Below are 21,665 nucleotides of genomic sequence, written 5' to 3' on the forward strand. Positions count from 1 at the left end.
AAAGTACCTTCATCTAGCGTTAAAATTGTGAATTATAGATGAACAATAAGCAACTGAAAATATTATCACCGCGTCGGGTAAAAACTATTTCTTTCATGCTATCATAACAAAAAATTGAAACTACCGAATTGAAAAAAAAAAATTACTACCTTGTAGGGAATTTTGTGGAAAATATTTTAAAAGTAAGAACAGTTTTTGAAATAAACAAAAACTTATTGTATGCCCAATATGGGACAACATGCATAAAAAGTTATTATAATTTGTTACTTACATTATTAAAAAAAAAAAAATGATAATTACACAAATCACGTTTTTTAATTATCTTATATAATATATATCACAAATAAATGTCAGTAATAAAAAAAAATGCCAAAAAATGAATACCAGATATGACAACTTTGTTTTGAGTGCATATTGTTCCAGATATGGCACAAACAAAAATTGTGTTTTTTAATGCATGATGGCCATAAGTGACACAAACATACATTTGGTGCGCGTTGTGCCATATTAGGCACGAATTAAACTTTGAGGAGAATTAAGGGGAAGTTGTGCTGAAATCATTTTTTAAATATTTTTCCCATAATCCTGATATATTTTAGAATCGGTACCGTTAATGAATATTCCATTCAAATTTGGAACTAATTCAACTATTTTAAAAAAATTTATAGAGCACCGTAATTTTAAGTTGAAAAAATATGTAATTTTTGGGGCGTTTTTCTTTAATTTCGATAGAAAGGGTGAATTTTTTAATTTTTGGCCAAATAAGTACTTTTTAGGAGCGATTTCTGATTTATAGAGTTGCTACACGAAGACATTATTCAGTCATTTAGAAGATATCGTGGGTCGAGAAAAAAAAAACAAAAAAAGAACATATTATAAAACTATTACCTTCTCAATTCCGCATCGAAGCTAAAAATAATTACAAAAAAATTGTAGAAAAAATAAATGTTTTAAAACTACACGAGAGTACTGTAGTTCTTTATTCAATATGAATATAAATACACTTAAAAATTTGGTAACATTATCATATTAAATTTAAAATGATTAGTCCTGAGTAAATCTACTGTTTTAATAACCGAAGCCTAAATATTACAATACGTGATAACGTTTATAAACCAAAATTGCGATCCATTTTGATTCGAAAACAAAAGTTATGAGACTTTCACTTTGAGTTATTACATAAGTCATACTGATTTGATACGAATAATTAATTAACTAATATTATAAATAACCTAGGAAAAAAAATGTGTACTAATTTATTTAAAAATTGAATAATTGAAGTTAAAAATAAAAAACCCTTATTTCGTTGATAATAATTATTTAAATTAGCTAGAAAATAATACAAACCATTCTTACATATAAAATATATTAAAATACAATTTTTCAATTAAACACAAATTATGTGATCAACAATAATTGCAATTATAGTATAGTTAAACATTTTAGGTCACACTCATATTTTTTTTGTAATAGACAGTCCGATAAATTGATTTTAAAATTTATGTCTTAAGTGTTATTTCTATGGTTATATACAATAGTCTAAAATTACAGTGAATGTTTTTACTTTTTTGTTTTATGAAATATTAGATATTTTAAGCTAATTATTTCGCCTCCTAACAGCTTTAGCTTTCCTCCTGTCTCCAGCTGGAGCTGCGCCCATACTGAATAATGCTTGACCTGATCCCTGAATACCTGTCCAAAATAAATTTCAAATTTATACTGTATTCAAAATATTATTCCAAGTTCCGTGTATTTGCTTACCTGCTGCTTGTTGGGGAGCGGATCCAAAACCAAATGCACCTAAAAAATCAAATAAATTCAAATATCAACAAACTAGAAACATACATTTTAAATAATGACGTCTGGGTCTAGCTAAAATACGAAACAAAATATCAGAAATTAACTAATAAATCAATCCATAAATTTAATAACACAGATAATGAATAATTTAAAAATTTTTCATTGATAAAAAGAGGTATAATTTTTTCCCTTACATTATTTAGTTAGAAAATATAATTTACTTTTAACAGCCAGGTTAAATAAAACTCATTCCTTTTAATCACAAGTCCAAGTATGGACATTTTTTATTTAAAAAACAAATAATTATTGGAAAAGAAAAATGTTTTTTAGATTATGCTACATATTAAAAAAAAATACCTTGTGGTTGTCCTCCAGTAAATTGAGGAAGGGAAGACACTGATGGTGCCTGTCCAAACTGAAATGGTGAAGCTCCTGTCGAGCCTGCATTGAAACCAAAAGCGCCTTCTGACTTTGCAGGCTGTGGTGGCCCACCAAATCCAAATGTTGTAGATGGATTACTAGGTACCGAGTTATTTGTACTGCCAAACTGGAAACCTCCACTGGACCCAAACGCGTCAGACGAAGGTGGAGCTACATTTCCAAATGACGATGTGGATACAGGAGCGACGACATTACCAAACGAAGACGGTTGTGGTTGTGAAATGGTTGTGCCAAATGCAGGTGTTGGCTGTGACGACACTGAAGGGCCAAAGCCACCAAACCCTGAAGTATTAAATGCATTTGTATTTTGACCAAATTTTGGTGGTTCACTATTAGCTTTATTGGCTCCGCCAAACTGAAATGCATTGTTGGCTGGAGCTGGTGCACCAAATTTAAACGGTTCAGCTTTTGTTTCTGTTTTGTTATGGAACTGCAGAGATTGATTTGGTGAAGTAAATGTATTTTCGAACGCTGTGGACTTATCACTTCCCCCAAATTTAAATGGAGCAGAAGCTGCATTTTGCGACCCAAACGCTGGAGTTGAAAACTGAGTTTTTTGATCATCTGTTTTTTGAGCATTAAATTCGAATGCTTTTTTGTCCACAAAACTTGGTGGGGATGACAACAAACCAAATGAAGGGGTAGATTTTGCTGCAGGAAACTGAAAAGTGTTAATTGACGATTCTAGTGGTTTTTCATCACGTTTAGTACCTGTACTGCTAAATTGAAATACAGGGCTTGTTACATTATTACTGCTATTATTAAACACGGGTATGTTAAAAGCCATTTCTGGAGTAGACGTTGCTGGTTTTACTTCTGTACTCAGGCTTCCAAAAACTAATTTATTGTCTTGGTTCTTAACAGTTAGGCCAGGGTTATTTACAGTGTTGCTTAATTGAGTTTTAGTTTGATTCGTTGACGAGTTGCCAAATACCGATGAAGACATTGCACCAAACTGTAATTTTGGAGCAGAACCTTCAGTTGTAGATTGTGCAAGATTAAATTTGGGCGCAACACTTGTAGTTGTTGTTTTTGGTTCATTGGGTTTTCCAAAGCTAAATGGACTTGCAGCCAATGTTGTAATATTGGACCCAAACACAATTTTAGATTCATTGCCAGCCGAGGTAGTAGGAAAGCTATCAACAGGTTTAGTTGGACAACCAAATTGGAATGTATTAGGTTCAGGTTTTGTTGTATTCTCAGTAGCATTTTTATCAAATGAAAATACAGGTTTAACTGCACTTGTGTTTTCTGGTGCATTAGGAGCAACTGATTTTGGTTGTTTTTCGTCAGTTTTTGGAATTCCAAACTGTACAACTGGAACTGTAGACTTTTCAACATTAGATGATCCAAACTGCATTGCAGCACCAAACTGAAATGCCGGTGTAGACTGTTTATTATCGGTTTTTGCTGTTCCGAAAGTAAAAGTTGGTTGTTTAGGAGAACTCGCAAAATTCAATACTGAATTTTCTTTAAATTTTTCTGATGGCGACTGACTGCCAAACTGTATTATTGGTAGGTTCTGATTTTTATTTGTTTTGTTCTCAATAGGTTCACTGACAGCTATAGGTGCACTGACATCTGTAGAACTAGAAATAGGCTCAATAGACTTTGAAGTTTGTACAGAAAACTGAAATGGAGCTTTTTCAGTGTTGATAATTTCTTTTTTCGAACTCTCGTTAACTTTAGGAGTTAGGGAAATTGATTTTGCAGGTTGTTTAATAATATTAAAATCAGTTTTTGGCGTTTCAACAATGTTTTTTGATGATTGACTTTCATTTTGTTTCCCATCAATTTCGCTGTTTTCCTTCAGATTCTCAGATAGAGCAACAGATTGAGTTGTTGATGTGACGATAGATGACGATGTTGTAGAAGAAATAGTTAATTTTGATTGGTTTGAATCAGAAACAGAAGTTGTCAATACAGGTGTAGTAACTGAGTCCATAGATACATTTAAATTAGTGTTTTTTATTAAAGAAGAATCCTGTGAATCATTGGTGGATATAGCTGAAAATAATAAAACATAATCAGTGAATATTAATCAATGTTAAAAAAAAATACTACATACCTTTTTCTTGGGTTTTACTTTTCTTTTGTTGTATTTTTTCTAAACTAGTAAATGGTTCAGGATCGACATCATCAAATGCCTCATTGAGTATTGTTTTCATACTTATTCTTTTAACAACCTGTGTTTTTCCACTTCTATTGAAAATTCGGCTAGCTGCAACTGTCACTAAATCATCTGATATATCAGTTTCAGTAGTTTTATCACTTTTATTTAACGGGCTTTTGTCATTGTGCAACAATGTTGTAGATCCACAACAAGTACAGCTTTTGCAGTGTTTTCGACTGGAAGAATAATCATCTCCAGAGTCTAAAAAATAAAAATACAATTATATAGTACAATAAGTACCTAAGATAATATTTATCAAAATTGAAAATTGAAAATAACTATGATCATGTAGATATTTACAACTTAAAACTTAACACAGAGTGACTAATACAATTTTTTTTTCTATAGATTAGATATCGTATGTAAAAGGTAGTTATTGGGCCAAAAGTTAAAAAAGTTCAGCCCTTCCCTTTTTAAAATTGAAAAAAAAAAACACCCAAAAAATTACATATTTTTTAACATTACAGTCCTCTATAACTTTTTTAAAAATAGTAGAATTTGTATGCAATATTTTTTTAGACATAGTACTATAGAAAACCGTTGACAAACAAAAAAAAATATCATAAACCCCAAATGTATAGGTAACAACAGCAATAAATTATTATAGACAGATGGTCAACTTATTGTATCCACCCTCATACTAAAAATACATTTTTTAGTACATTATGTCATTAAAATACTTATTTTAATGACATAATGTACTTTTATCGATACTTAAAATTCTACCATAATAGATTTGTATTGAAGTGTTTGTTTGAAAGTGATTTTATCGCTTTTAGTTGTAATAATTCATAACGACCAATGACCTCCCTCGCCTCAATATCCTCCGTCACCACTATGCCTCGACCCCTCTGAATTGGCTTTTATAACATGTTAATAGTTTTCGAGCTTGATTATTATCAAAACGTATATGGTAATGGAATAGTTAGTACTCATTGGACTGTATTAAGCTAGTTGTATTAATTCACAATTCCAGAGATTAATTTATCTAGTATTTAAAGTGTACCACACCTATTTGAAATACATTTTCTAGCAATCAATTGACAAATATCTCTCAACGAGGTGGCATCCTTAGCCATTTATACTAACAAAATGGCTATAAAATAAAATTCTTCATATTGTAAAAAATTACACTCTACAGCTGTATAAAAATTGTCAAATTTACTTGATCGAAATTTATTATAAGTTTTTGTCAAATATTTTATATATGATGCTTCTTAAATATATTAATTATATTTTAATAACCACAATTGTAGCTTTTAAAGTTAAACATTTGTAGTGATATGTTTTAAAATATATTCATATTTAAAATATTAAGATATTAGGTTTTACAGAATTTGAAATAATAGCAACTAAAGCTAAAACATTTCAACATAAAATATATTTTCTAAATATTTAATTTGTGTGATTAGAAAACTCTTCTTAAAATTGTAAAATTGTATGTGAATTATAGTACGGTAAATTATAGTTTTAAAAAAACGCAAACGAAATTTAAGAAACATGTGTTTGACTGCATTTTCTTTAACATACAGAATGTTTGTGATCACAAAAAATAATTTTAATTTGTAGTTTGGTATTAAGGCAAGTTATATTGAAAGTTAAAACATCATATAGATTTAATGAAATGAAAGCACTGTATTCATAATTGTTGTAAAAATATATATAGGTTCTTGGAAATTTTAACTGGATCTAATGGAAATTAGTTATCTATAAGATATAATATAATATTATATGATATCATATAATATTTTTTGACCACACTTTAATAAATAAAACTTGTTATCCTGAGAAGTGGATGGTGGTTTCCCATTTATGTCTGCCCCCATCAGGCGGCCATTCCTCTCTCTAACGGTTACCTGCTCAGCAAGAGAAATAGCCAGTGGCTGAGATTCGAACAACAGCTAGGTGCGTAGCACTGCCGCGTCAAGACTCTCAGCCACAACATTATATAATACATAAAATATAATTGTATTAGTTGAGATTTCTGATGTATACAATTGTCTTTTCAGCTAAATTCTTACAATAAATAATGCAAGTTATTCCAAAAAAAATATTACCAGTAGGATAAGTTCTTTTCTGTCCGGGTGTAAGTAGAAACTTGCTAGAGCTGTAAGAACTTAAAATTTCATTGTTTCGAGTCCTAGGCCGCTTTTGTAAATGATCATCATTAAACGTATCCCCGTGTCTTTTAATTCTTAAAAATTAAAAACATTATTCATTTTTGAACAAATTTCTTATATTACAATTTTATAAAATACAATATTTGTGATCTGTAGCTTTGCATTATACAAAGAAACTGTTTGATTCAAAATAGTAAATATAGACACAAAAATAAAGAAATTTAATTAAAAAAATTACATCAGTGTTCATACTTTCTCATCTACGCTCCTAAGCAAATTTGTATTATATTAAAAACAAAATATTAATATGTACTCACAGTTTTTTTTCTTTATTACCATAAACAGTTTTTGCATTAATTACTGTTTGAGGCACTACGCTGTTATTCCCTTTATCAATTCGGTTAAATGAAGGTACCCAATCAGTGGCTTCTGCTATAGTTTTTTGCTGTTGATTTACAAATGTATCAACTCCACACTTTAATCAGAATAATTACAAGATAATCAGCATTTTTTTTTTTTAATGAAATAACAAATAATAAAAAAAATACTAAATAGTTTATATTTATACCTCTTGGCGAGTTCTTTTCCTTATACCAAAATTGTCCAACGATTCCATCAGTTTACGTTTTTTATCATAGACATCTCTAAAAGAGTGATGACTACTATTATTATTGCTGTTTCTAAGGAAAATAAACAAAACTTAAAAAAAAACAAATCATTTTTAAAATGTGCAATATTTGATTTTTATTTAGAAGTGTTAAAATCTACCTACTAAAAATAATCATAGTTTGATTTGTAGTTAACATTTAATATAGTATTATTAACTGTACTAACCTTAACAATTTTTTTAAATTTATTTAAATAAATTATAAAAAATAAATACTCATTATGCCTATAATATTATACATATTGTATAATATTTAGGGGAAGATAAAGTAGATTTAAATGTGAGGTACATTTAAATAATGCAAATAGAATTATTTTAACTGTGCTAAAAGTATTGAGAATAAATATAATAAATAGCCACACTGTTTGAAGTATTGTGTTGTGTTATCAGCAGATTCTGACTGATTATGTCATAAACAAAAACAAAAATGTTATACATGTGATTTTTTTATTTTTGCATGAATTTTTTTACTTACAACTTAATTTTAAGTCCTAAATAATGTATTAAAATCTTATTAACAAAAAGTTTTGTTTTTATCAATGTTATCTACCTATCGTTGATTTGTTGTAATTATTTTTTCTAATATAATACTAAATATTAACAAATATGAAGTAAGGTGGATTTGAATTTGTGATCACGAGGTAGATTTTAATATTCTCCTTATAGAATATTCATAGTTCAAAATTTGCTTTAATACAGAAAAACAGTTTGATATAAAATAAATAAATTGTAAATAATATATTTTTTTATATATTAATAAGATATATTCAAATCTGCCCCCTTTAAGTTCAAATGCACTCCATTACCGGGGTAGATTTTAATAAAAACAAAGATTTATTAAAAATTGATATATTATAAATTACTTGATTTAAACCATTTAAGCTGGAACTCTCAAACTTGAAAATTGCCATAAAATACAATTATGAAAAATAATAATATGATTTACATTCAAATCTACCCTATCTTCCTCTATATATATGTGTATATATTAGGGTGTCCGTTATATTGATTTTGGTCAAAAAGTTATGCTTTAAATGGTTTTTGTGCTTCTTTAAATTTTTATATTTTAAATGAATTTTCAAGTTGTGATAAAGGGTTTGCTGAATATGTAAGCGGGTAATTCGAAGGAAAATAGTAAGCTTTTTAAGTTGCATACTACATGTTTGTATGGTTGTCATTAAAGACCAAATTCATCAATATTTATTTAAAAAAAAAATATAGTTTTTAAATGTGATTTTATTCTTTATTTAGCTCCATGAACAATACTATTCCAATAATTTGATTTAACTCTGTAAGTTCAAGTAGCTGTAACTTTTAAACTAGAAGAGTATATTTCAGATTCAAAATTACCGGAAAAACACTACAAAATGTATTTTGTTCCAAAAAACACACACATATTATGGTATATAAATATAATAACAACAATATAAAAAATAGCATCAATAAGTAGTGTAAGTTTACTTGAAAGAGGTATTGCTTCCATTTAGCCTACGGGAAACAGGCGGCTTGTGGTTAAAAATGTTAAGAGCCCTCGCTTCTGAACTGTTGAGATTTAATGTTTTTCCACTTAGAGGATCCAATGTTATTTTCTTGTCAGCAGCAGGTTTTGAGTTATTAAAAAGGTTTAAAAACGAAAACATAGTAGTAAATGACTGTATATTATAGACTTTATCAAACGTACGAAGTGTGGAGTGTACCGAGTATTACAGATCACTACACTTTCGTCCGTACTTCTTACTCATTCGTTGCTCTTATCACAATTTTGTTATCTAACTAAACATTATGAAAAACCGTTGACAGCGACCATTCATTATTGTTACCCTATACCACGGTTGTAATGTATTGTGATAATCCACTAAAACCAAAACAGTGGTTATTATGTCACGTAGATAGCGTTACTATTCTCTTGGAGGCCGACTTTTGTAAGGAACTATAATAATATTAGATTTTTTATGTGTTCGGTGTTTTTTGCTTAATAAATATATGGATCAAACGCCAAACACGAACGAACGAGCGACCCCCTCAATTTTTTTTGAAAATGACACTGCATGTATATTACGATGAAAAAAAAGTTCTAACATTTTTATAGCCATGGTAGTAAAAAGTATTTTCAGTTTTTTTCTAGACACCTTTTTTATTATTTTTAAAAGTATTTTTGGCCATCAAAAATGTTTATAAAAAATCAGTTTCCCATGTAAAATAATCTCAGCTTTCTGATAAAAACATGTTGATTTGTTTTTTAAAGTATCATATTAAAAATAAGAACGACTAACCCTTGAAAACCTAGACTCGTTTGGACTTGTTAGCTCATTTTTCAATAGGTACATTATTGTCATATTAGGTTAGCACTATGGGTTTTCGATAGTTTTTTCACCTCGGATGATAACTGGCGATATTAATTATTGTTATATTAATAAAAAACGTACTTATTATCGTTTATTAAAAATAATTAATAACTATATCCAGTGTATCTATTAAGATATTTAGAGTTATTTAATCTTTGTATACATTTATATCAAATTCTATTAATATTCATAGTTGGACCAATATCAATTATTTTATTTCGTTGAAATTTCGCAAAATTGTTTTTGAACACAATGAAAGATAATATTGACAACTATAGAAATAGTCTTTCATCAGGATATTAAGTTTGATGATTACTAACCTTATTTTAATACTTACAAAGAAATGTAAGCATTTCAGACTTAAATTTAAAAAAATAAGTTATTTAGTTTAGTATTTGTAACCTTTTTTTTTTTTTTGAAGCAATGGCATGAAGAGAGTATTAAAAGATATACAGAAATGGAAAAGTAAATACCATTACACTAGAGATGAATGTAACAAGCTAATGACTCTCCAAACACAAATTCAGGAATTTAACAATAAACTCGCTGGATTGACTGGAAATGAAGTGTAGTCATGTTTAAATAAAATTATTCAAATAAGTTATGTAAAACTTTATTAAAGATAAATTACAATTTTTTTCTTAACATACATTGTAAAACTAAATATCAGCCAAGAAATATCAGCTCAACAAATGTTAAAATACATTTTTGTTTGTTAGTGATGTATTACACGCATATATATATATACATACACATCATTATATTTATGTGTAACAGAACATTTTGATTTAATTAAAACAATCGTTTTTCATATGAAAATAAACTATGTACTTTGCCTTCAAGTTGTGCAGAATGCGTACGTTTTTCGAATCTGAGTTCTCCTGTTGACATCATATTCTTAAGATTTTTTATTGATTTAGTTCCTAGGTCTTGACAACTATGTCGTAAACCACATTGAATATATGGTAAAAATCTGAGGACAGATCCTTTGTCTACAATCGCACCACTAACACCTTGGGCCACTTTCAACGAATCTTTTTCACTAATAAATAAAAATTGTGCATTACAATACATATTTAAAACAAAAATAATAATTTTAGTTGTACCTATGGAAATATCTATTTAATGCCGATCCCTTAGCATCTTTCCGGTTCATAGCCTCTAGACTACCCATTCCTCTATATTTTTTCAACCTTACACCATCGGAAAAGAAATATTCACCAGGTGCTTCTGAAGTTCCAGCCAACATAGATCCCATCATAACTAAAATTAAATATAAATATACATATATTATATATATAATATAATTTATTGGTGGTTACAGATCAATTCTGAAATAGGATAGAACCAAAGAATATATGAAAGTTGAAGGTCCACTTTCACTATAAACAAAAAAGTGACTACCATTTTGTAAAATCTATTTAGTTAATATGTTATATCTACAACTAATAATACTAATGTATAGATATAACGTTATAGTGGTTTAGATTTAAGAAAATGGCTGCCACGTTTTTGTGTGATAAATATCTTCCCCATGTTAATTTTTGTCAATGCCCAGGGCCTGAACTTGAACTAAGGAGTTGGTCCTTCACTAAAATAATTTGACCGTGTACTCAAAAACGAATTTGTCTTAAAAAAAAGTAATAATAATAAAATACAGAGTTTTGTAGTTGAATTTCTTCATGCAAAAAGGGCCTAAGTCAAAAACAAGATTATTACAGATTTGTTATCACTTTACTTAGACGCATCGATTCTTGTTAAAACGGCTTTAGTCCCATTACTAGAACCCATTGTAAACAAGCATCTTAAATATCAAATAACATATCTTATTTAACATATCAAAGGTTTTTTTCATTTTTCCAACAGTTTAAAGTTAAGAACTAAGGCCTTTTTTGCATGAAGCAATTCAGTTAGAATACTTTAAATTATATACTAATAATAAACCATCAAAGTTAGGGTTCTTTAAATTACCAGTTGATGCTCCTAGAGCCAGAGATTTAATTACATGACCAATTGATTGTATTCCACCATCACCAATAACTGGCACACCAAACTGTGAAGCATATTGTGAAACTCTGTACACTGCAGTACCTTGAGCTCTGCCTACAGCCATTACCTCTTGTGTAGTGCATATTGATCCACAACCCATGCCAACCCTTAATCCATCAGCACCAGCATCTATTAGTGTTTTTGCTTGTGACATGGTAACAACTATAAAAAATTAGATCGTATAAATAACCACAATAATTATTATTTTCAATTTACACTGACCATTTCCTGCGATAACTTGTAATGTGGGGAAATTTGTTTTAATGTATTTTATCATTTCTATTTGGTAAATTGAATTTCCTTGAGATGAATCCTAAAAATAAAGTATTACCTCCTATATACTCAAATTAATTATATGTTCATAAATGGCTTCATCATACCAAGACAATCACATCAGCTCCAGCTTTATGTAGCGAGTGTAATCGTTCTTTGTCTTCTTCTCGTGTTCCAATAGCTGCTCCAACCAAAAGTTGTTTATTTTCATCCTTAGATGCATTAGGGAAGTTGCGAGATTTTTTTAAATCTGTTCTGGCAATCAATGCAACTAGTTCACCATTTTCATTTACAATTGGTAATTTACCTTTTTTGGAATTCTCTAATAAGCTATTAGCTTGTTCAAGAGTCACTCCAGATTGTGCTGAAATAATATTATCTATTCTTGTCATTATCTACAACAATTTAAAATTAAAAAAAATAATTAAATTAACTGTATTGATATGTCCAATAAAATTTAGCAATAAAATACTTACTATATTAACTTGTTGTTTTAATTGTTCAGAACCTTCAAGAAAATCTATGTCTCTAGATGTTACTATTCCAACTAATTTACCACCCAATTTTCCATTTTCAGTCACAGGAAAACCACAAAATCCATGTTCTTCTTTAAGTCGAAAAACATCAGATACCTAAATAAAATAATTTCTGTAAAATAGTTCTAGATAATTTGTCAGCACTAAATTTTACCAGGAGATCTGGCGAAATGACTACTGGATTACGAATAAAACCGTGTTTATATTTTTTCACTTTAGATACTTCATTAGCTTGATAACTTGGAAGACAATTGTGGTGAATTATACCAATTCCTCCGCAGAGCTATAAATAAAAAATATCAAACAAAAATCACTTATGTTCTTGAGCACCTGACCAGAGGTATTCAAACTGTGTTTTGCGGCTCTCAGGGGCGTCGCGTGAGTTGGTCATGGGAGTTGTGGAGGTTATGAATACAGTATATGTAAATCCATAACCAGGGGATCAATAATTTAGGAGCCGTCAAAATATTTTAAAGATACAAAGGAACCGCAGGATGAAAAAATTTGAATACCACTGCACTAGACATTAATTTTAATTAAAAATGTAGAAAATTATAATTTTGTATACATACACACACACACACACATATATATATATATATATATATATATATATATATATATATATATATATATATGTATGTATATATATAGGTATTGAAGAACAAATTAAAATTGTAGAAGAGTAGCTTAGTATTTTATTTATTATCCTTACAGCCATTGCTATTGCCATTTCAGATTCTGTAACAGTATCCATAGGAGATGAAACTAATGGTGCTTGTAGTGTTATAGTCTTAGTCAATGGAGAAGATAAATCCTTGAAAAAATAAACATCAAATTAAATCAATAGAAAGTTGTAATAATTATTAAATTAAAGATTTATTACACTTGGGAACACAAAATTTGTATTTTAAATGATACTGGGTTTACGAGATTAGGTAGATTAGGTTCTATTCTATTTTATTGTAAAACTCAGAAAAAATAAAAAAAGGTGTAATTGTTTCAGTATTTAAATTTAGAAAAAGAACTTATAATAAATAATATTTAGCTATTCTAAGATATTAATAATTAATTTTTGTTGGTTCTATTTGTAGACGTAATGAAAATATGTTTGCTGGCTAATAAAGGTATTATTTATAAGAAAGAAACACAACTGTTCTTTGTGAGAGATAATTAATTCAATTATTTAAAATATCACATAATAAGTATATTCATTTTTTTTTCTGTTAATGCCTTTTATTCGTTCATTTATATTGTGAGCCCAAGCTTTAGATGGTATAATTTAATAATGGTATGCTATCTACCATTTAACTTTTCAATCTATCATTTTAAGGGGTTTTTCAATAAGTCATAAATAGCAAAATACATGTCAAATAAAAATCCAAGGATCATTTTGGATCTAATTGTTAACATAATATAAAATGTAATATAAACTCTGTACATATATATGGGCCAAATACAAACAAACATTTGAAGCACCTCCTTCCCCCCCCCCGGAACTTTTTGAAACTTACCCTACATGTCTGTTACAATGAAAAAAAAATTCTCAAATTTTTTTTGATTATTTTGACCATGGTTGTATAAAGTATTTTTAGTTTTTTCTTTACTCTTTTTAATCGTTTTTTATAGTATCTTCGGCCATAAAAAAGTGATTAAAAATCAGCTTCCTATGTAAAATAATTTCAGCTTTCTAAATAAATTATGAACTTTTTTTTTTAGTAATAGAAAGTGATTAAAATTAAATTTATAATCGAAAAAGTTGGTTTTTTGTGTTGCTCAAAATGTAATAATTTTTCTAATATTTGTTCAGAAAGCTGATATAATTTTACACATAATTTGTAAATTTCAAACTGGGTTCTCCATAAAAATGCTAAGAAAAACAAATATAAGAAAAAAAAGTCAAAAAAATTAAATTAACACACTAATCAAAATAGTTGAAATAATTGTTATGTGTAAAAATATACTATGTACAATAATGCACTTTAATAGTTAACACTTTGTTTCTTTTGCAAAAATTTGTATTGAATTCAGCTGTAAAAAAAAATGTACAATTAACACTAAATGGTGGGAAAATTGTTATAGTAAAATAAAAAATACCTAAATGTAAAGTATTATTTTTATTTAACTTAAACATTATTTCTCTCCTTAATTATAAACTGCTTCTGGTAACATATTATATTACATTTCTGTGTAGACATTAAGAGGTATACAATTACATTACTAAAACTTAAAGAAGACTTACAACATCTTGTGCTACAAAATCAATAAATCCTGGCAATAAAATGAAATCACTGCAACATAAAATAAAAACAAAAGTTCATGAATTATTATTATTGATATATATTAGTATATACATTATTTGGAAGAGAATTCACAATTAAAAGTTTCTTATATAATAAAATAATTTAAATATTAAACAAAAATGAAATTAATCATAATTAGGTGTGGGCCAATGCTAAAAAAAGGAATGTTGTAGTTGAAATTGTAGTTATTATATTAAAACAAAAGATCGCATTAGAAAAAAAAGAGTACCTAACCTATTATATCAATTTTGATGGGTATTTAAATTTATTGTCAAAAAATCATCTATACTGCTGAAAATCAACGTATTTGCTATCTAAAAACATTTTTAAAAACCGCTAAGTTAAAGGTTGTTTTAAAATAAATCAACCTAAAAAAGATGCCCTACAAGGAGAGACAATAGATTAGTTTATACACAATTATATGCTGTAGAAAAGTTACATTGTTACAGCTCAATAAACGTAAAAAATACTATTAATTACTGATAAATAGATAATATACTAAATACAATTTGGCTACCTATTTAGAGATATTACTAACTAGTAGGAAACATGGAATTTGTTTTGTTATATTCTCGTTTTGATCTTGTGACTAAATAAATAAGTAATAGATTGTCCTATGGTAGGTAATCAACTTTTAATTATATTTCAAAACAAATCTTAAATAATGTAAATACCCAGGGTTTTTAATAAATTACTAGTCGAAAGTATATTTCACCCGGGAGAAATTATAACGAAAGTGCGAAAATAACTAGTCACATACAAAGACTACACATAAAAGTATTTTTAAAAGACGGAAATACATTTTCTAACATACTTGTAGGTGAGCCCTTCTCCGGATCGAAATAGTTCTTCGGCTGACAGACCGTCTTGTACAATATTTTCTCTTATGGGTGGCATTTCGCGAATGGTTGCTAACAAATGAACGAAAATGGAAAACACCGGTAAACGATGGCGAACACGTGTTTAGTCAGTAAACGCACTTTAGCGGCAAGTGAGAAGTGAGTGGGAATTGGGAAATAGAAATCATTCCAAGCGCTGACACCGAGCGGGGTTCATATTGTGGCGCCCGACGACAACAGCTCGCCAGCGACAACAATTTAATTATTATGATTGATAACAAATTTTCAGTTATACCCATAGACCTTATCTTGTACACAACTTTCTTATCAAAAAAAAAAATTGAACTGGTCAATGCTAAAAAAATTTTGATTTAAATATCAATTGATTTGGTAAACTACCTACCTGATTTTGAATAAAGTTGGGTCTATGGGTGTGCCGTACACGGACCAAGACCAACATTCGCTGTACTGGCGTAGAATGATGCATTTTTGAGGAGGGCTATCCGCTATAGCCTTAACACAAATTGTGAATATACAGACTTGCGCGGAGAATTCCCACACCTGTGTATTATGAACATAGAAAATTGATGTATTTTTATGGGAGCACTAAAGGAAATTATTAAGACTATGGCCCCCTATTCTACGCCTATGTCTGTACGTAATTTGGTAGAAAAATAATGAAGGATTTCACTGTATTTTTAAGTCTCTAGTGAGTCATATATTGTTGCTAGACACGGCACTAGCTCTTAATTCTGAAATTAAAAGTAAAAATGTTTGATTTCAAGGTTACACTTGCTACCTTTAGTAAGCTGAACATAAGATAAATAATGAGAAATTGTTAAATAGTAAATAGTTATGGATTTAAAAATGTTTTAATTGTTTTAACTAACTCCAGATTAAATTACATAAATACTAGATAGTCCACGAACATAAGAAACACGGAAACCATTATGATATTAAAATTTATGAATTTATGCGGGATTAATATTATAATATGTAGATTTGTATCTAAAATTAGATTGCCAAAAAAGGATATGGGTAGTCTACGTATGTTCTAATATAATATTATGCTATAATTGTCGGTTTTGAATTTTAATAATGAAAGGATGAACTTTTTTAACTTATGGACGTATTCACTTATGAAATATTTTCGGTGAACAATATCTGATCTATAGAAACAGTAAAGACTAAATACTATATTATAAAAATAATGTATGAAGAAATTGGACCCCAACACAACAAACAGGTTATAAAATCAAGTAGTACCTACTACCTTCTCAGCTCGGCATTACAACTTAAAAGTCAATAGTAAAAACTAAATTGTTATTGTTCTGTTTTCTACTTCGAATCATGACAAAACAAATCTATTTTGTCATGATTTGAATTTTCTATTTCTAGTTTCTTCCATGTTATCAACTATAGAGTATAGACAATATTATATTAATTATTAACATGAGTTATTCGGTCTATAGGAGTATGGTATCAACAACCGTGGTTATACTTTTTCAAGGTCTATGGTTATCACAAATCACGTTTCCATTTCCCTTTAAACATTTTACTTATTGCCTTGTTTTTCGTTATGCGCATGCTCCGTTAGCACGCTGCCGTCAGTCGTGTTTTATTTGTAATGCAATTTTGTCTGAGCCGAATTCTATCGTCTAATCGAGGTTAGGTACTAAATTTTATTTTACAAAAACCTTTTATACGCAACTATAGTATTATTAATTAAACTCAGTTTTTCGTTTCGTAAATATAATATACAAATATTGTAATGGCAGCGATAAGTTTGTTAAATCCTAAAGCCGAATTCGCTAGAGCAGCGCAGGCCTTGGCAGTGAATATTTCTGCAGCAAAAGGTATACAAGACGTTATGAAGACAAATCTAGGTCCGAAAGGAACAATGAAAATGTAAGTTCACTAGTATATTATAATGTAGATAGTTCATCACGTGATTTAAAAGTCTTCTATGACCATTATTTATGTTTCACTTCCCACCTGTAACGATGAATAATGACGGCATGTTTATAGGTTAGTTAATTTATTGTTATAATTTCGAAAAACTAAACGGAAAGTGTTATCATTCTTTTCGATTTTAGCTGAAAAACAGCTCTAAATTCATATTTATTATTTTTATTAAGTCAATATAAGTAAAAAAATGCATTTTAATTTTATTTTCAATAAGATTCATTAATGGTTGCACACTGCTCTTATTTAATGATGGTTCTATGGCTTTCTAATTATGCGATTTGTATAAGTATTGTTCTCTGTATGGCTGTTATTCAGTTATATTAAGGCTTGATCTCATTACTCTAGTAGATAATAAGTCAAGACCAACATGATATTCTTGGAGAGGACAATAATTAACAGTAGCTTGTCCTGTGCAAAAGTATAAATATAAACAATTATATGTACAATTGTCTTGTCCTTTTAGGTTGGTATCTGGAGCAGGTGATATCAAAATAACAAAGGATGGTAATGTACTTTTACATGAAATGGTAAGAACTAAAAAATATTTAAATTTGTCTAAATAAATATTAGTTTTTTGTCTATGTAATGTGATTATTGATTAAAGCAAATTCAACATCCAACTGCAAGTCTTATTGCAAGAGCTTCTACTGCTATGGATGATGCTACTGGAGATGGCACTACATCTACAGTTCTCATAATTGGTGAACTACTAAAGCAAGCTGAAAATTTAATTTCTGAAGTACATTATAATTATAAAATTTTTGTTTCAATTACATATTATTATACAGTATGTACATTATATTGTAACGTGTAATTTTTTTTTAAGGGTGTACATCCAAGAGTATTAACTGAAGGTATGATTAAAGCCAGAGATAAGGCACTGGAGCTGTTAGAAAAAATTAAAATTACTGAAAAACCAGATCGCCAACGTCTGTATGATGTAGCTTCTACATCTTTACGTACTAAAGTAGATAGAAAACTTGCTGATCAAATGGCTGATATGTGTGTTGATGCTGTGTTAAGTATCCAACGGGAAGACGGTATTGATTTACATATGGTTGAATTAATGGAAATGCAACATAAAACAGCTACTGAAACAACTCTTGTTAAAGGTAAATAATATTTTTTAGTAACAAAAAAAAATGTATTTACATATTCATAAGTCAGTGTATTATAGCACACATAGACGTATACATATGCCTGTACATATTATTTCCTATTGTTCCCATAAAGTTGTTACTGTCTTGAACCTCAATACAATATCCTGACTATTCTACACAGGTCAACACACAATTTTCACTAAATGATATAATATATCTTTATAGGACTTGTTCTTGACCATGGTTCAAGACATCCAGATATGCCAAGAAAAGTTGATAATGCTTATATATTAACTTGCAATGTTAGTATGGAGTATGAGAAGAGGTAATTATTTAAATGCATTAATTAACATCTACTTTATAAGTTATTTGACTGTTAAATGTTTAGTGAAGTAAATTCTGGATTCTTTTACAAAACTGCAGAAGAAAGGGAAAAATTAGCTGTAGCTGAACGTGATTTCATTGAACAAAGAGTTAAAAAAGTAATAGAGTTGAAAAGAAAAGTTTGCCCCCCTGGTTCAGGGAAATCATTTGTTGTTATAAACCAAAAGGTAAAGATAAGATGAAGTTTGCATATTAATTTTTTAAAGAAAGTTAATGTAAACATTTTTTGAAGGGCATTGATCCATTTTCATTAGACATGTTGGCTAAAGAAGGCATTATTGGTTTGAGACGTGCAAAACGGCGTAACATGGAGCGCTTATCCTTAGCATGCGGAGGATCTGCTGTTAATAGTGTAGACGATTTAACTGAAGATGTTTTAGGTTATGCTGGTTCAGTGTACGAGTATGTTTTGGTAAGAAGATTAAATACAACAATTATTAATATTATTAATAATTGAAGGGCACGGGGGAAAATTGGTAGTTGTCACATAATGAAAATAGTTGTTTTCAATTTATGCCAATAATTTTTTTAATTTATGTCAATAGATTGTTTAAATAAATACATTTATTGTTAGAGTAGCATTTAATGTGATTTTTTTTGTTTTGATGTAAGAGGTAAAAAAATTCACAAACTGTGTTTTAGCTCTACTCTAAAATTTTCATAATGTGACAACTACTGTTTTTCCCCTTTGCTCTTCAATTAATAACTTCTTTTCTTTTTAAAAAATTACAATTTTACATAATCCCTTCTCTCCAACCAATTTTGAAGAAAACAAATAAAAACAATGCCATAAATCTTCTTATGATATGTGATTTATTGTTGTGATCTATCTAATCATCAATTCATTTCATTTCTTTTTTCAAGCAATGTAAATATACTTTTACTGAATTGAGTATTTTGACAAGTGTCTGTAAAGCAAAACAGAATTTAATTAAAATCAAAGCTATATTTTTATAATAACATAAATAATTTATGACATAGATTTCTCCATTAAATACAATAAAAATTAAATTATATTTTTTATGTATTCCAATAATTTTTTTTTAGGGTGAGAACAAGTATACATTTGTGGAAGACTGCAAAAATCCACTTAGTGTTACAATTTTGATGAAAGGACCAAATAAGTACACATTAACTCAGATTAAAGATGCTATACATGATGGTCTTCGGGCAATCAAGAACGCAATTGATGATGGTAGGTTGTTAAATATAAAATTGAATCATTTAGTTAACGTCCTATATGACATTTCTTCCATCATATCAACCGGCTCTTTTTAAGTTAAAACTAATTTATTTGTTTCGCAGGCTCGCTATTATTCCTTTTTTTTTTTTTACAACTATTTACAGATTTTGTAAATAAAACTATGTAATATACATTACAGAATTGCATACATAAATTATGTAGTGTTAATACGCTACAAAAACTTAAACGTCCAACTGAACTCAATATATGGAACCCGTATTTAGATTGAAAAATGTCCAACCCTGTGAGGCAGCCACATTTTGTGTTCCAATTTCATAAAAGTGAAAATGCTATGTTACTTTTCCATGATACATTTTAAAAATGTTAGATTAGGTGATGATAACTTTTGTCATATATAATATGATAAATCGTAGAAAAATCATTAACTTCACAAAATGGCAGCTTTCTACTAGTAGACATTTTTGTAAGCAGCCGACTATAGACAATACACATTCCATAATATATTGAGTTCAGTGGTGGAACACTCATAGAAACACCACTGAAAACGTATTTTATTTTAGGTGCTGTAGTCCCAGGTGCCGGTGCTTTTGAAATATATGCATGGCAAGAATTACAAAAATATAAGGACGAGATCAAAGGAAAAAGCCGTTTAGGAGTGCAAGCTTATGCTGAGGCTCTATTAGTCATACCTAAAACTATTAGTAAGTTTTTGTTAGTTTTAAAATATAAATAACTAAAATAATATTTTGTTAAAAATTTGGTTTAATGTCTGATTTTTTTAAAAACGTTCTGCCATTGTTTTTTGTATAATATTCTTTAAATTAATATAGTTGAAGCATGAACATAGCATATATAATATATGTTTGTTTATCATAGCTATTAATAGTGGATTTGATGCACAAGACATGATAGTCAAACTTCAAGAAGAATCTAGAGATAGCACTGGTCCTGTTGGAGTAAATGTTGACAGCGGTGAAGTCCTTCAGCCTGTAGATGCTGGTATATTTGATAACTATTGTGTCAAGAAACAGATACTTAACTCATGGTAAGTGTAATTCATAACTTTTATTAAATTATTTCTTATTATAGCTCAATTTTTTTTTTCTAGTACTATTATTGCTAGCAACCTTTTGCTTGTGGATGAAATAATGAGAGCTGGAATGTCATCATTGAAAGGATAATTTATTGCATCATTAAAAAAATATTAATCTTTATATACTAAAACATACTAAAAAAAAACACTAATTTTTTTAAAATTTTCCTAAGGATTATTTCTAACATAATATTTTAGAATTAAATACATTTTCTAAAAAATTAGTTTTTGGCTTATTTTTTTGTACAAATTTATTTGTGTATTTATTGAAATAATTTTTTTTAAATCAAGTGGTTAATCAAAATAAAAACTATGCACATAGTTTAAAGGAAACTTTATATGCAAAGACAGTTAAGCATTTTGATAGTAA

At 28.6% G+C, this 21,665-nt stretch overlaps 3 protein-coding genes across 3 annotated transcripts; 1 reads left to right on the plus strand and 2 right to left on the minus strand.

The window, feature by feature from the left end:
• Positions 1 to 946: 946 nt before the first annotated feature.
• On the minus strand, positions 947 to 8,939 carry LOC126844913 (serine-rich adhesin for platelets-like). The gene is made up of 8 exons (XM_050583398.1): positions 8,663 to 8,939; positions 7,103 to 7,214; positions 6,852 to 7,009; positions 6,472 to 6,608; positions 4,310 to 4,615; positions 2,158 to 4,248; positions 1,762 to 1,800; positions 947 to 1,692 (listed from the first exon to the last, which is right to left on the minus strand). Exons 1-8 carry the CDS (start codon positions 8,839 to 8,841, stop codon positions 1,598 to 1,600), a joined length of 3,117 nt encoding a protein of 1,038 aa, XP_050439355.1. The 5' UTR covers positions 8,842 to 8,939; the 3' UTR covers positions 947 to 1,597.
• Positions 8,940 to 10,134: 1,195 nt separating this feature from the next.
• LOC126844915 (inosine-5'-monophosphate dehydrogenase) lies at positions 10,135 to 15,802 on the minus strand. Its single transcript, XM_050583400.1, has 10 exons — positions 15,522 to 15,802; positions 14,647 to 14,695; positions 13,120 to 13,221; positions 12,559 to 12,687; positions 12,345 to 12,500; positions 11,976 to 12,263; positions 11,818 to 11,908; positions 11,518 to 11,757; positions 10,653 to 10,809; positions 10,135 to 10,588 (listed from the first exon to the last, which is right to left on the minus strand). The coding sequence occupies exons 1-10, from the start codon at positions 15,602 to 15,604 to the stop codon at positions 10,339 to 10,341; spliced, it is 1,545 nt and encodes a 514-aa protein (XP_050439357.1). The 5' UTR covers positions 15,605 to 15,802; the 3' UTR covers positions 10,135 to 10,338.
• Positions 15,803 to 17,150: 1,348 nt separating this feature from the next.
• LOC126844914 (T-complex protein 1 subunit zeta) lies at positions 17,151 to 21,519 on the plus strand. Its single transcript, XM_050583399.1, has 11 exons — positions 17,151 to 17,454; positions 17,978 to 18,041; positions 18,119 to 18,253; positions 18,341 to 18,626; positions 18,840 to 18,939; positions 19,003 to 19,165; positions 19,231 to 19,410; positions 20,046 to 20,193; positions 20,763 to 20,903; positions 21,079 to 21,247; positions 21,311 to 21,519. The coding sequence occupies exons 1-11, from the start codon at positions 17,318 to 17,320 to the stop codon at positions 21,381 to 21,383; spliced, it is 1,596 nt and encodes a 531-aa protein (XP_050439356.1). The 5' UTR covers positions 17,151 to 17,317; the 3' UTR covers positions 21,384 to 21,519.
• The last annotated feature ends 146 nt before the right edge of the window (positions 21,520 to 21,665 follow it).

This window comes from Adelges cooleyi, unplaced genomic scaffold (assembly GCF_023614345.1).
Source record: "Adelges cooleyi isolate 19-005CV unplaced genomic scaffold, UGA_ACOO_1.1 ACOO_flye_CR_arks_rails_tigmint_CR_PRNA_651, whole genome shotgun sequence".
Taxonomy (NCBI): Eukaryota; Metazoa; Arthropoda; class Insecta; order Hemiptera; family Adelgidae; genus Adelges; species Adelges cooleyi.